Source organism: Onthophagus taurus, chromosome 4 (genome assembly GCF_036711975.1).
Source record: "Onthophagus taurus isolate NC chromosome 4, IU_Otau_3.0, whole genome shotgun sequence".
NCBI classification, from domain to species: domain Eukaryota; kingdom Metazoa; phylum Arthropoda; class Insecta; order Coleoptera; family Scarabaeidae; genus Onthophagus; species Onthophagus taurus.
Window position 1 is genome coordinate 1,974,519 of NC_091969.1, and position 14,982 is coordinate 1,989,500.

Sequence of the window (14,982 nt, forward strand, 5' to 3'; positions counted from 1 at the left end):
TTTATCATTTAATTGTTAAGTAAAACATAAATATTCTAATATAACTACTGTTTACATATTTATTTCCATACAGAGAAACATCGGATTACATATCAGATTTCTTGAAAAAACAAATTTCTAGAAATAACAGGTGTTATTGCTACATAAAATGCGAATAAAGCGGTTTCTATTATTAAATCACCGAGGTTAAGTGAACTTTACTTAACTTACTTGCACCTCACAATAAATTTAACCCGGGAGGACGCGCGCGTGGGTAGAAAATACCCGGCGCTTATTAAATGATGTGTATATTCTCCAAATGTCGATTAAATCGGGGAATCCCCTGTATATCTCTCGAGTAGAGTGTAACAGAAGTACCTATGCTCAGGCGATATTATTATACCGTTCTCGATCAGTGCTAGGGTCTCATTTATGCGAAGTGGACCATTTTATTTCTGTGTTTTGTGTCTTTTATTAGTTTTTGGTGAATTGTGGTTATTATTGAACAGTTGTCGCATTATTTCAATTTTATCAGTTCGAGTTCCAGTAAGTTAAAATTATAACAAATGAAGTAACTATAGTTTATTGGCATATCAGTATTGCAGTAGATAATGGATTCTCAGCCAGGGCCATCAAATATCAGTAAATGGGTGGATAGAAGGCCTTTAACTAAAAAAGATCTAGAAGAGGAAATAAGGAAAATAATGGAGGAGGAGAGTGATGACAATGAAATTCCACCAACTGAATCAGATAGTGAAGTTGACCACATTTCAGTAAGCGACCATCTTACCGACACTGACGCAGACGAACCATCAGAAGATGAAGGCAATTTTTACGAATCAAGCTTGGCAGGTACTCCATCTTCTCACTTTTATCTGGGGAAAGATGGTACACGTTGGTCCAAACAACATCCACCAATAAATGTAAGGACTAGAGCCCATAATTTAGTGACCCATCTACCGGGACCGAAAGGAAAAGCAAAGGATGCAACTACTCCTTTTGAAGGTTGGAATTGTATGATTTCTGATAATATGATAAACCATATTGTCAGATATACCAACATATACATAGATTTGTCGCGAGGAAAATTTGTTAGGGAGAGAGATGCCGCTCCTACAGACCAACGAGAGATGAAAGCACTTTTCGGTTTGCTGTACTACGCTGGGGTACTGAAGTCTGGGAGACTCAATACATTGGAATTGTGGGAAAAACATGGATCTGGTGTGGACATATTTCCAGCCGTCATGTCTCGAAAACGCTTTTTATTTTTACTCACTTCTTTACGTTTTGATGACATACGTGATAGGCACACCAGACGACAAAGTGACAAACTGGCTCCCATACGTGAACTCTCAGAATTATTTAAAAACAACATTCAAAGCTCCTATGTTATTAGTGAGTATGCCACAATAGACGAAAAATTGGAACCTTTTAGGGGAAGATGCTCGTTTAGGCAGTACATAAAGAGTAAGCCAGCAAGATATGGCATAAAAATTTTTCTTTTGACTGACAGTCGTACATACTATACGAACAACTTTGAAATATATGCTGGTAAGCAACCGGAAGGTGAGTACAAGTTACAAAATGATCCTTATTCAGTCGTATGCCGTCTCATCAAACCAATTGAAAAAACTGGCCGAAACATAACAATGGACAATTGGTTTATGAGTATAAAGCTAATGAATGATCTTTTGAAAAATCATCGCTTGACCTGTGTTGGAACTATCCGAAAAAATAAAAGGGAAGTACCAACTGCATTTGTCACTCCAAAAAATCGGTCTGAATATTCTAGTTTATTTGCGTTCTCGGAAAATAAAACAGTAGTTTCATATTGCCCTAAGAAAGGTAAAGTAGTTTTGGTGGGTTCAACTATGCATAACGATGACTGTATCAACAGTGAATCTGAAAAGCAAAAACCTGAAATAATAGAGTTCTACAATTTGACTAAGGGTGGAGTCGATACTGTCGATACTGTCGAATATAATCCACATAATTATGTGGATTATATTCTGTATCCAGGAGGTCGCAAAGGTGGCCACTAACTATATTTTTTGGTTTTCTGAATATTGCGGCGATAAATGCTTACATTGTTTATAAAAGCAACAAGCAGGAACAAATTGCCCGAAGAGTATTCTTGAAAAACTTGGCAAAAGAACTAGTAAGAGAACATTTACGGTATAGGTCCACTATTGTCTCGCTACCCAGTGACATAAAAACAAGGATAATGCTTTTAATTCCACAAAATGAACAGGAAGAATTTCTTCCAGCGAAGCGCCAGAAAGTATTGTCGGGAAGGTGTCAAGTTTGCTCAGGCCGCAAAGACAGAAAAACTAAAACATGCTGTAGTGCGTGTAATAAACTCATATGCCGAGAACATTCTATACCAATTTGCCAAGGCTGTTTCGCAAATAAGGTTGTCCCCGTTCTGCAAGAAGATGAAGAACTGGAAGAAGAGGATGTCTAGGTCATTTTATCATTTTTTTATTATTTTTTTTTGTTCAGTCTCATCATGTGTTGATTTGGTTTTATTGAGTACAATTTTATGTTCATTTATTTTAAATATGTCACAAATAGAGTTTATAAGTTCAGTTACACAATCCATTGTTTTATTTCCCGAAAGAAGACTCAAATATCTATACTTATACCCAAAATATTTATAAAAATCAAATATCGGGTAAAAAATACCCGACGCGCGTTTTAACGTGAGAGCCAGAGGCGCGCGTCCTCCCGGGTTAACTGTTTTAAGTTTTTTAACATTACATTTATTTAATATAGTTAATCTATATGAAATTAAACAATAATTATTTACTTAAAATTGTATTAACATTACTTAACACGTTATGCTATAATGACCCCAAGCTAATGTATTAATTCCGTTATCACAAATATATCGCTTGGAGTCATTTCGTGAAAGAACCAATTTATTTTGTAATACAGTAAATATTCTGCGGTTAAAACTTCTAAATAATGTTTGTTGTTTAAATAATACCAATTTCGAATTTAGACAATCTAAATAATTTTGAAAAGAGATGTGATGTTTAACAACGGCCTTCTTAACTCCTTTGAATTTTTTGGTAATCCGCCCATCAGCGACCCTTCTAGCCTTTGACCTCAAACCAACAAATTCGACCATTACGTTTCCACAATTCTCATCTTTCATTTTAATTTAATTAATTTTAGTTTGTATTTTATTGTTTTGCTATTGTTTTGGTTTGATTTTAATACATTTAATTTATTATTTAAATTTAACTAGATTTCTTTTATTTTTATAAATTTCATTTAACTTTGCTCCCTAAATTCAAGCCGGCGTGACAAGTTCTGCTTGTCGCATACGCCTTTAGCACGCCCACACAACATAGTAGAGCCGCTCCTTACAAATTGGTGTCAGAAGTGGGACATTATAGTTTTTGTATAATTTTCGAACCTTTAATTTCGTACCAATCAGAATAATTACTAACCGTTATTATCATGGCAGAGGCCGCCATACAAGCTATGACCGTTACCCCCGTGTCACTCGGGATGATCGCAGCAGCGGTAGAAGCGTTGTCGGGACAAAGGAACGTGAAATTATATTTTGAACGAATAGAGCAAAGAACCACGTTAGATAGGTGGACAGAACAAGAAACATTGAATATCGTAAAATATCGACTTTCCGGAGAGGCGTATCGATATAACAAAAGTGATACAACATTGAAAATAATGGTAATGTTTACTGAATTCAAAGAAAAATTTATACAAAGATTCAAGCCGCGAAGAATTCCAGGTGAAGCATACAACAAATTGAATCGCACTTTCCGGGTACCTAATGAGACTGTGTCCGAATTCTAGACTAGAATAAAATTGGTAGCTAATAAAATTTTGGAGGATAACCAAAGTAGGGCGACAGATGCCGAGTTGCCAGGTATTAAAAAGAAAATTAACGAAAGCGTCCTTAATCAATTTAGGATGGGGTTGCGAAGAGAGATTTCTCAAATCATCGGAATTATATTAATGCGAGAAGAAAGTCTGACTTTGGAGAAGGCGGCGGAAATTGCGACTCTAGAAGAGAGTCATCAATTCGCCTTGAGGCGTCGATTCAAATCGGTTCGGGTGATGGAATCTTCGATTACATGTTTCAAATGTGGAGAAATTGGTCACATATCAAGAAATTGTAGAAATCAACAAAGACAAAAAACAACGCAGTTTAAAGGAAATCAGAAATTTAATTCTATAAACCTCATAAGTAATAGATTAACCGAAGGGAATTCGCCAAGACAGTCGTTTAGCTGTTATAATTGTGGACAAGAAGATCACTTTAGTCGAAATTGCACTCTTCCCAGAAATCATAGACAAGGCACGACTCAGAAAAATTTTAAACGTGTAAGACTTAGAGAGCCTCTTATTAGGATTAGGTGTGCATTTAAACACAATTTCTTCGAATGTACGTTTAATTAACTTTTCATACGCCTAATGTAAAACTTACAACTACCATAAAACATAACATAATGTCGACTCTAACGGACACGGACACAAGGCATGCCGCGTAATAATTAATATACAAACTAATAAAAATCAGCGTTTTAAAATCAAATTAAATTAATACTACAACTCGGCCATCCTGACAATAGTTCGTCCTCGAACTACACAAAAAAGTTTTTTTTTTATGTTTATCCACGGAAGCAAATTATTTCCCACCGGTACACCCTCATATGGTCTATTCGAATTTTGAAATCCATCAATATCTACTATGACAAATCGAGTTTCAAAAGAAATTTTCTGGGAAAATTTCTTCGTTAGTAAAGGGAGGTATTATTACAGCTCAATTTTTTTTTTTACTTTAGGTAACTTGAGTTTTGTTCGGAATTTATGTTATTTGTTATCTTTTCTTTATGTTGGTGGGAAATTTGTATTGCATATAGGCGGTTATTGAAATATTTGTGTTTATTTGGAATTAATTTTATTAATTTTTGTTTAATTTGATTTTTTTAGCAACGATCTCGATTCAGCAACTCCCTAAATCCCTTTTATCCTTTCAGATGATTTTTCTTTTCCTTTTCTTGATTTTTCTTCGTTTTTCGTTCTTTTGTGCATGTGTATATTGAGCGAGCAGGTGTATTTTTTGGGCCCTTTAAATTTAATTTAAAAGCATTGTGGCTTACCTCTCGAGTCTCTTCTTGAGTAACCAGTTACGATACACTGTGGTGTAAGGTGATTGAGGCATTTTTGGGTTCATCACCACTGCATATCTTTTGAAATCGTGTTTTCACGTTTCAAGTCATCGGATTTTTAGTGTATTTACATTAAAATTCATCTTTCTGGTTTTAAACTTCGAACATCAGAGGTAAGCGTGTATTTTTCTAACTTTTGCTATTTCTTTTAACCTTTCATGTAATCATTCTTTCTCTCTTTTCCAAACTACTTTAATTAACTTACTCTTTAAAAAATATATATATACATACTAAACTAATTTCCCCTTTAATCTAATTTAAATACTAAAACTGTTTTATCTTCTTTTCCTAATTTCTTTTTATTATTTTCATGCAGGTTTTAGTAAGAGCCAATTTTATTTGGTAATTTTTCTAAGAGCGAAATTTCGTTCAACCAAACCACAGTATATATAACAGACAGTACTCTCACTCAGTGGCGGCACGTTTGATGTGGCGAATTGATTTTCAATGACCTCGAAGCCATTATTCTGGCATAAAACACAACAGGTCCGCATTAAAAATATTTAAAACGTCGAAAATATTAAATTAAAAAAGTTATTCGCAATTAAATTTCTGAACTGATAAAAACATTAGTTATTGAGTTATATATTATATAAGTAATAACGTCATTATTTATAATATTTGATATTTTATTTTAATCTTTACACTTGTCGTTACGGCTCTGCACAAAAACAAACCTCACAGACACACTGGCGATTAGCAAGATTTAAACCAGCGTAATGGCCGCTCGCCTGCGTAATGAGGGCTGCGCATATCTTCCCACCAAACCGAGTGAGAGTACTGTCTGTTATTTATACTGTGACCAAACGTTTCGTTCTGCCATCTTGGAAACATCCACTTCGGTGTGTTGCTTTCCTACAAGAAACATTAAGCATCAAATTCTAAAATAACATCATCCATACTTACCTTTCCCTCGCACCAGAGGTCGTTGCTGCGGAAAGTTAAGATACAAAATCATCGATACTAGAATCTAGAACATTACATCGGGGAAAAAGGTCAGGAATATTTTTAAAAAATATAATTATGTATGAAATGGGTGCCCATTATGTATGAAATATAGTATATATCTTTGTAGGTATCAACTTTATAAAAAAACATTTTATGCAAAACTTGTTTAATATTTTATTTGCCTTAATTAGACTCCATTCAATTGTTTTAAATTCAGAAAACAAATGAGTAACGAATAATACTTAAATTTTTTAAATGTCAATGTATTCTTTCTTTATGATGGCGTAAAATTGTAATAAAAATTAATCAATAACATTAATCTAAATATCCGAGATCGTCAAATAACTCGAATTATTACTGTCAATTAAATTTACATACAAAATAAAACAAATAAACGAAAAACTATTGTACATCTCCAATAATTCGAGGTACTGCGAGATACTTGACGATCTCGGATATCTAGATTAATGTTATTAGTTAAATTTTCTTAATAAACTAAAATTAATTAAATTTTTCGCGGGTTCTAATAACTTTGATGATTGTTTTTTTTTGGTTATTTCTTTTTTTCGCTAACATTAATAGTTTAGAGTTCATTATTTGTTATTGTTTGTACGTTATTTTGAATTTTTGGAAATAAACAAAACTTTTCTATTTTGCCTGTATAGACATTGTTGGAAATAATTCACGAGCACACCCTGTATAATCTGAACGCGTGAAGATAAGTCCATAATATTTGCGGAGCACAAAGGATTACTGTAGACGAGTTTATTCAGGGAGTTTCGACTTTTTTATTCGCGGCATTGTTGTCTGAGCCACCCTTCCAAGCGGAACATTCCGTCGCTATGGAAACCGAAGTGGATGGAAAATTCCGGTCGTTTTTAGTGTGGTGTGAGGAACCACATTGTTATCGTACTCTGTGCGCAATGGATGGGCGATCGCGTTACTTAAGCGAGTTTGAGCGAGGAATGTTTGTGCTTATGCACATTGAGGGTGTATCGTTCTGTGAAATTGCGCGTCGTCTCGAGTGATCTCGAGTGATATTTTAATAATGTGAAATTGACAGTAACAACAATTCTTTGTTTAATGATATTACAGAATTTAATAACCATCGACTTTTCCCAAAATACGTGTAGCTGACTGAATCTGATCTACTTTATCGCTTAGCCTACAGTTTTTAACAAAATTTACTTTTCACATCTTTTAAACCTTTTAAATTTTTAAATCTGGATCGTTTCGTACTGTGATATGATTCACAGTTTCAACACCGCACAGATAGCCTACATAACCTTAAATAAAACTCACGTTAGTCGTCTTACTGCGCTTCACGCTATAACGCGTTTTTACTTTTTGAATTTTTTTAATTTGCGTTCTTTTTGTTGATGGTAATATTTTAAGTTTTATTGCGACATTTTGTTGTTTACAATCTTTTTATAATGAAAAATAGGTAATTGAAAGCCGCTTTACTGAATTCTAAATATAATTTTAAACTTTCCTTTCTTTTACAGTTCTCTTTAATTTTTCAACTCGCCCTTCTGGCTTTTAATCTTTTGTAACTTATTAAAACATTACGTTCTTACTCCCGAAGTCGCTTGGTGTTCTGATTATGTATTCTCCTTCTAGTTTGATTCTTCGTTATTGACGGTATCTAGTTTAAACATTGTCATTTGCAAAATGGTTTTTTCTATTATTGATTTTTCAGTCATGCCTGAGGAAGGTTTCATAGAAACCGAAACAGCTTGTGCACCGATTAGCTAAGTTTTTCAAATACACTATTTTTTATCATAAGACCTTTGGTATTTTTTAAACTTATCTCTCTACAATGAACGTGAAATCACAATTATCTAAACTAAAATGTCACTTTTATATTTACGCTTGTAAAACTAGCAAAAATTTATATTTATCTTGCATAATTCTTGTATTAATTCCACAAAGTATATATTTACAGTATGTCCCAGGACAGATGTTACAAGAGGTAAATGACCTACATATTTTTGAATTTTACTTTAAGGATGTGGAATTAAGCCCTGCTTGATGTGAACAGAATTTTAAGAATATTATCATTTTTTGAAAATCAAGTTGGCCTTGGCAGTGAAAAGAACTATTTTTAGTTCAGGTAAAGTAACTTTTTTGTTCATGATCATTCGAAATTTTATTAAGAAAAGTTGTTCAAAATGACAAATTATGGTTCTATGCAAAATTTCTCGACGTAAATTTTGTGTTCTAAAATTAACATAATGCAAGAGGAATTCAACTTTTAACTAGAACTGAGGGATAATACAATTTAAAGGAAAAATATAAAAAGGTTTCTTCGTAGTTTGAACTGGTCTGCAATTTAAAAAAATACAATAGTCTGACTAGTTTCGGCTTTTTGACAACTTCAGAAATTATTTTGAATTCAGAAAGAAGTTAAGATATATACATATTTTCTCATTTGACATTGTTGAGATCGTGAAGGTTGTTAATTACAATAAAATAATATTAAATAAATTACAATACAATTAATTTTCCAATATTTGCGACTACTTAAGTACATTTTTTCTAGGCGTACTAATGTTTGTGTTCCTTCACTCTGATCTAATCTAAAAGTATGGAGGTAGATCAGAGTGAAGATTAGATTTCTGAAATTTTTCATAGTGCCATTATTTCACATTCCAAACAACTTTTCATGATGAAATTTTGCCCTATCATGAACAGAAAGGATACTCTAACTGAACTAAAAATAGTTTCACTGTCAACGCCGACTTGATTTTCAAAATATGAAAATATTCTTGCAGTTCTCTTCACACCAAGCAGAGTTTAATCCCCAATCTTTCTAAATTTTTAGGTCATACCTCTTGTAACATCTATACTGGGACACACTTCATATTTAATAGGTATATTAAATTGTTAAAAATATAAAATGAAATCAATGAAATTCTGAAACATCAATGAAAAATATAGATATTTATTCTAGCCACATAATGTAATGCTCATTATTATTAATTACATCCGAAAAAATAACAAATTAAACCTATTCAAAAAACGAGTAAATAACGAGTAAATGCTGTTACTGAAGCATCAGTTGGAATGTTTGGAGTATTCACTTTATTCAAAAAACAAATAAGTAATTGTTTATTCAAACACATGAACTTAAAATTTGACAGAAAATTATTAAGAAGTACAATAAATATAAACATATTACGAAACGACGTAATTAATCAACAATAGCAAATAAAATAAGTACTCTAATAAAGTATATATTGCACTTACAATCTAATATATAAGTGAAACTAAATTATGTAAATCGCCAAGAATTGTAATAATACTGCAAATAATCGAAACATATTCATAAACAACTCATTCCAAACAACAATTATTAAATCTCTAAAAATTAAATCAAAATTAACCTTGACAAAACTATACGAACTACATTCATGCATTTACTAGAAATATTCAGTAAGAAATGTTGAATCACTTCGGAAATTCAAGAATATTGTTCTTCAGAACAATAATTAAGTTCATTACTTGTGATTGCTAGCTGATGCCAACGTGCCATTAGCCAACCTTCTAGGTTCTGGTAGTGTTTCATTGACGGATTTATACAGTGGACAATACTTTCTAGTATGAGCATTATAACCATCTGCATAACAATACGGATACTTCAACGCTCTCAAAACCGGACATGAAACTTTACCTGTGGAATCTTTCAACGAATGACTTTCATAAAATTCTCGCCCCTCTGAATTTCTTCGACAAAACGTACAAGTTCTTGTTGATATGGCTTTTGACCACCCGTTTACGGTAGAATTGTTTCCATTGAGAAAATTATCCCACTTATGATTATCTTCCTGTTTGGCGATAGGTTGTCTTAAAAATACCTCTTTCATTTTTGTCACGTAATAATCCATTGGTTGATTATTGCTAACTATGATCTCTTCTGATGAATATTTAAAAGGAATGTTATAGATGCTGGTGGTCTGGTGACAGAGCGAACAGGAAAATATATCAGGGTTTTTGTTGTTAATTAACAAATGACAACGTGATGGACATTTATCAGGAATTCCTTTGTAGCTATCAATCTTTTCAGTAGTTTGATGATTGGCAGAGAGTGGCTTTGAAGCTGTTACTGAAGCATCAGTTGGAATGTTTGGAGTATTCACTGTATAAAATACGGAAAATGTGTTAGTCATTTCTGTTTACATGAATACAAAAATAACGTAAAATAAATATAAATTCGATCTAAATAATCATAAAAGTATCTCACCTCCATCCCGTAGATTTTTCTTCAATATGCAGCCGGTGACATTCCCACCATTTATCTGTACAAAAAGGGAAAGATAAAAAATTATTTAAACTAAGATTAGAACTAAATCTAGAACTAACACTAGAAACTTTCGGGTTTTGCCGTGCGTCTTTTAATAAAAGGTTTGACGTTTCGGATGCCATGTCAAAAGCTCACTTCGAACCAGTTTCTGAAGAAGGTTGCAACATGGCATCCGAAACGTCAAACCTTTTATTAAAAGACGCACGGCAAAACCCGAAAGTTTCTAGTGTTAGTTCTAGTTTTAGTTCTAATCTTAGTTTAATTCACACCGGCCGTGAAAGCCTTCGTACTTATAAAAAATTATTATAATGCATATACCGTTTGAGGCATTTAAATTGACACTACCTATAGCTCATAAATCGTCAATTTTATCGAATAAGGTTTCAGATAAAACTTTCATCATATGAAGGGGAAAATATTCTGTATGGTATTCAGTTTACATTTTAGAAGCGCTATATATGTCTTTCAATTGTTAAGTTGTAACGCCTAAATATCTAACTTTAACAAAATAAAATCTAGACAAAGAGAAAAGAAATATGTTTACACCTAAGGACACACGCGAGTAATCGACCGGCCGGAATTCTGAGTTGCAATAATTTTATTGAAATAAAATAATACTCGCATAAAATATAATCAAAAAATAATACAGGTAAGGTATTGTAATAGATAATGTAATTCAAAGGATAATATACTAAAAACAGAATTTGTTGTCAATGGTTCGCAAAATAAAACAAGCAAAAAAATAAAATGTGGCAAAAAAATTGAAACTCGCCAACAAAAATGTACGAAGGATATAAAATGAATTTAATTTAATCAATGAATTGCTTTTAATCAAAAAAATAATTGAATGAAACACTACATGAAAATTCCTCAGTGAGAACAAGATTAGTGCACGATTCTCCGGCAGAAATAAAATGTTGATGTTATCTGACCTTATGTTCGTTGACTATTCCGATCTGATCTGAAGGAACTTATCTACACCAGCAACTTTTGGTGTTCTATAGGAAAATTTATTTTTATTGAACAATTTTTCTTAATTGATGCAGTTGTTTCCAGTCAGTAACGAAATAGTAATTCCTCTCGGACCAAAGTTGTCTCCAAAATATTGGTAACCGAAGAAGTAATGAAATGAGATTATTCCACAAAAGTAAATCGAGAATAATATAGCTCCTCACAATAAAACCTGGTTAAAAGAAAATTAAAGAAGAATAGTAAAGAAAATTAAGAAGCATTACTAAAGATTAAATTTTAGGACGGTTTTTTAATTTTTCTTTGTAGAATAGTTTTAGGATAGTAGTTTTGTAGTACTAGAAAGGATGTGTGAATAGATGAATGGGTTGAATGAATAGTAATTAAGCAAATGCTTTCCTCAGGTGGTCTAGGTTTTAAGCAAAGAAAAATTTGGGAATAAGAAAATACGTTGAAATCCGGATGTACCGATAAATTCGAGAAAAGAAAATCACTTTTCTCACAATTAATCACGAATAATGAATCCCAAAAATTTGGATTGAAAAAACTCACAAAACTGTGACTTCGCTTTTCTATACTTGAAAGAGAACGAGAAGGCTTTTGAACATACTTTTATACGAATGAGAAAAAATTACACCTGCGCAAAAATAAAGTCACAACACGGTCTCGAAATGAAAGGAAGAAATTCAAAGAATTAGGAATCTTTTAAGGGAAAAGAGAAGAAAGGAATATTGAGGATTACCAGGAGTATGCTGCTGTAAAAAAATCTTAATTAAAAAAAACAATGTAAAATATATGCATCCCAAAATTATGCAACTCATAATTCACAACAAAGACAAGTCAACAACATAAAACAAAAAGAAACAAAGTCTTTCCGTAGCTACCTAATTCATTCGTCACGTTTCACTAATTAAGCTTGGAAGGACATATGATTACTGAAACGATTTAAATAATTTTAGTTTATGAGAAACATCAGAGTTATCAATGATGCTCGAAATTTATGCGAAGATTTCCTACAGAAACATTCCGTCCCGTGCTTCATTTTATCGTATTGTGAAATAATTTAAAAAAAAATTTGTGAAAAATTTTTAATTTTTGCCTTGAAAAATTTTGCTCAAGATAAACGACGATGAGTGATAATAGTACAATCAACGTTTAAGCTGCTGTTCGTAATAATCCACATTTATTCTCTCGCTATTTCTCGAGGCTGTACGGTATCCCAACGTAGTGTCCTTTACATTTTATTTTTAATTGAAGCTTATTTGTTTTATTGTGTTTGTTATGGAGAATACCATAATGATTAAAAAAGGGTAAGTATCTATTTAAAAAATCTTACTTGACAAATGAAAGACAGATCGAGACGCTTCTGAAATGTAATGGGACAAATGGGAACTATGCAGAATATTTTCACCCTTTATATCATGAAAGTTTTACCTGAAACTTTTTACGATAAAATTGACAGTTTAAGAGATACAAGGTCGTCTCAATTTCAATGCCTCATCGATATAATATCGATAATTAGAATATACAGTATTACCATTATCAGGAAATAGTGAGTAAAATGATCTATGGTCACCTCCTAGAAATAACAAAAAAATATAGGCTATTATTATTATAGATAGTTAAAACGTTATTATGAATGTTAGTGTAAGTACATGAAGTTAATAAAAAAAAAGCAATGAAGTTTGTTAAACATAAACGTTATTAAGATCACAGAAATTTCATGCAATTACTATACTTTTCCGAAAAAATTAAACGACGATTCAAATGATTATTAAAATTAAAATATATTTTCTAACTTTTCAAGAATCGCCCGGTCGCTTAAAAATCGACGATTCTTTTTAATCGATAGGTACTGACCTAAAAATGACGTTAACAATAAAAAAAGTGTGTTCACTTTTGTGACGTCACAAGCAATGCTTTTTAAACATTTAACTTTTTTGTAAACATGCTTTTTCGTATTCAACCGGTCAACACCTAACCCACAAATTGTTTATTTTATAGCCACGCACAAAATAAATCTAATAAACTTAAAAGTAAAGTTATTTTTACTTAACTTGTAGAGATTACAACATATATTTTCGGATGAAATACCCTAGTTTCTTAAGTTTTCGATGCATAGCACTACCTAGATAGACTATATCAATAGACTGTCTGTCAAGTGATACAAAAACCTACAACGACTGAAAAGTCTTTATTTACCGTCTGTCTACTGGCGTGGATCTAAATGTTAGCGGTTTTCTTTCAATGGACCCTTCAATCCGTAATTTACAACTCGACATTTAGCGAATTCGCACTAGTTTAAATGTTAATTAACATAACTGAACATCCAATTTCTATACAAAATTCTGAAGTAAATCCAATCTAACCTAATCCAGACCTAATCCAACCCGGAATTTACACCTACCACCTGCATCAAACCCAACCGGTACCCAACACGACAATTCGGAAATTCACACCAGTTTAAATGTTAATTAAACTAACTCAAAATCTGATTTCGAATATAGTAAGTAAAAATTAAATCATTGTCTCAAATTTAATGAAAGAATTAACAACTTGTTAATATTAATTTAATAATATTTATAACGCATATTTTCGGATATAATACAACGACTAAAAGTCTTTATTTACCATACACCTGTTCGTGTGGACGGTTTCTTTTTTGTCAACAAAACCAACCTAACCTGAAATTTATAACCCAAGGTTATTTCACCCGAAAATATATTAATTTTTTCAAAATTTATGTGTAACGGTGTTGCTTTGAAAATATATGGTTAGCATGGTTGATGAAGTCACAAAACGTGACGTCACATCAAAACTTTAAAGTGATTTTTTTACTTTTCCGCACTTTTTCTTTGTTTTGCCTTCAATTAAAAAGAATCGATTTTTATGCGACCGAGCGATTCTTGAAAAATGCCCATACTTTTATTCAAAGATAAATACGTCTAATTGATACGAATGTTAACACAGAATGAATTGTATATAAAATAAATACATATTTGTTATCTTGGAAACAAATAAAAATATATAATTTTCATAAGCAATAGACCCTAATGATTGAATTGAATAGATTGAACTCGTTCATCAATGCCGGCAATATTGACAGTAACGTCACAATGAACAACTGAATTAAAAAATACTAAAATGAAGTATATAAAACCCAAAACTACTCACAAATTTTCGATATAAGAAGAGAATTTTTAATAAGTTGTAAACATCTCCGCGGGGTAAACTTAACCTAAACTTAACACAAACACTAAACATCGGTGAGGTGACTGAATTGGAAGGCCAAGCGTCTGCGGTTTATATAGGGGTAGGATTGACGATGTAATACAGGGGCGTGGCTTAGAAATTAACATTGTTCTTTGTATGCTAAAACGTACACTTTTATAGCAGCGAAAATACTAGAATAAATTGTTGAAAAACTTGAATAATGTTCGATTAAGTGTAAAATTAGGTTCTATCATTATTTTACATTGAAAGTTGTTAATTACAACTTTGATACGAGATTTTGTATTGAAGTATCGATACGGGTCGTGTTAACAGTTTCTACATCCGCCCAAGGTTCGTAAAGCG

The 14,982-nt window shown here is 32.2% G+C and overlaps 2 protein-coding genes and 1 long non-coding RNA gene across 3 annotated transcripts; 1 reads left to right on the plus strand and 2 right to left on the minus strand.

Moving 5' to 3' along the window:
- Positions 1-350: 350 nt before the first annotated feature.
- LOC139429684 (piggyBac transposable element-derived protein 4-like) lies at positions 351-2,021 on the plus strand. Its single transcript, XM_071195617.1, has 2 exons — positions 351-525; positions 585-2,021. Exon 2 carries the CDS (start codon positions 591-593, stop codon positions 2,019-2,021), a length of 1,431 nt encoding a protein of 476 aa, XP_071051718.1. The 5' UTR covers positions 351-525; positions 585-590.
- Positions 2,022-9,634: 7,613 nt separating this feature from the next.
- On the minus strand, positions 9,635-10,303 carry LOC139429685 (RNA-binding protein nanos). The gene has a single exon (XM_071195618.1). It carries the CDS (start codon positions 10,301-10,303, stop codon positions 9,635-9,637), a length of 669 nt encoding a protein of 222 aa, XP_071051719.1.
- A 1-nt stretch (position 10,304) lies between these two features.
- LOC139429695 (uncharacterized) lies at positions 10,305-14,661 on the minus strand. Its single transcript, XR_011640241.1, has 3 exons — positions 14,581-14,661; positions 12,944-12,985; positions 10,305-10,432 (listed from the first exon to the last, which is right to left on the minus strand). It is a non-coding gene; the product is annotated as an uncharacterized lncRNA (long non-coding RNA).
- Positions 14,662-14,982: the final 321 nt, after the last annotated feature.

Excerpts from the sequence above, each read along its gene's own strand:
- LOC139429685 (XM_071195618.1), bottom strand. The coding sequence starts at position 10,303 with ATGACTAACACATTTTCCGTATTTTATACAGTGAATACTCCAAACATT.
- LOC139429684 (XM_071195617.1), top strand. The coding sequence starts at position 591 with ATGGATTCTCAGCCAGGGCCATCAAATATCAGTAAATGGGTGGATAGA.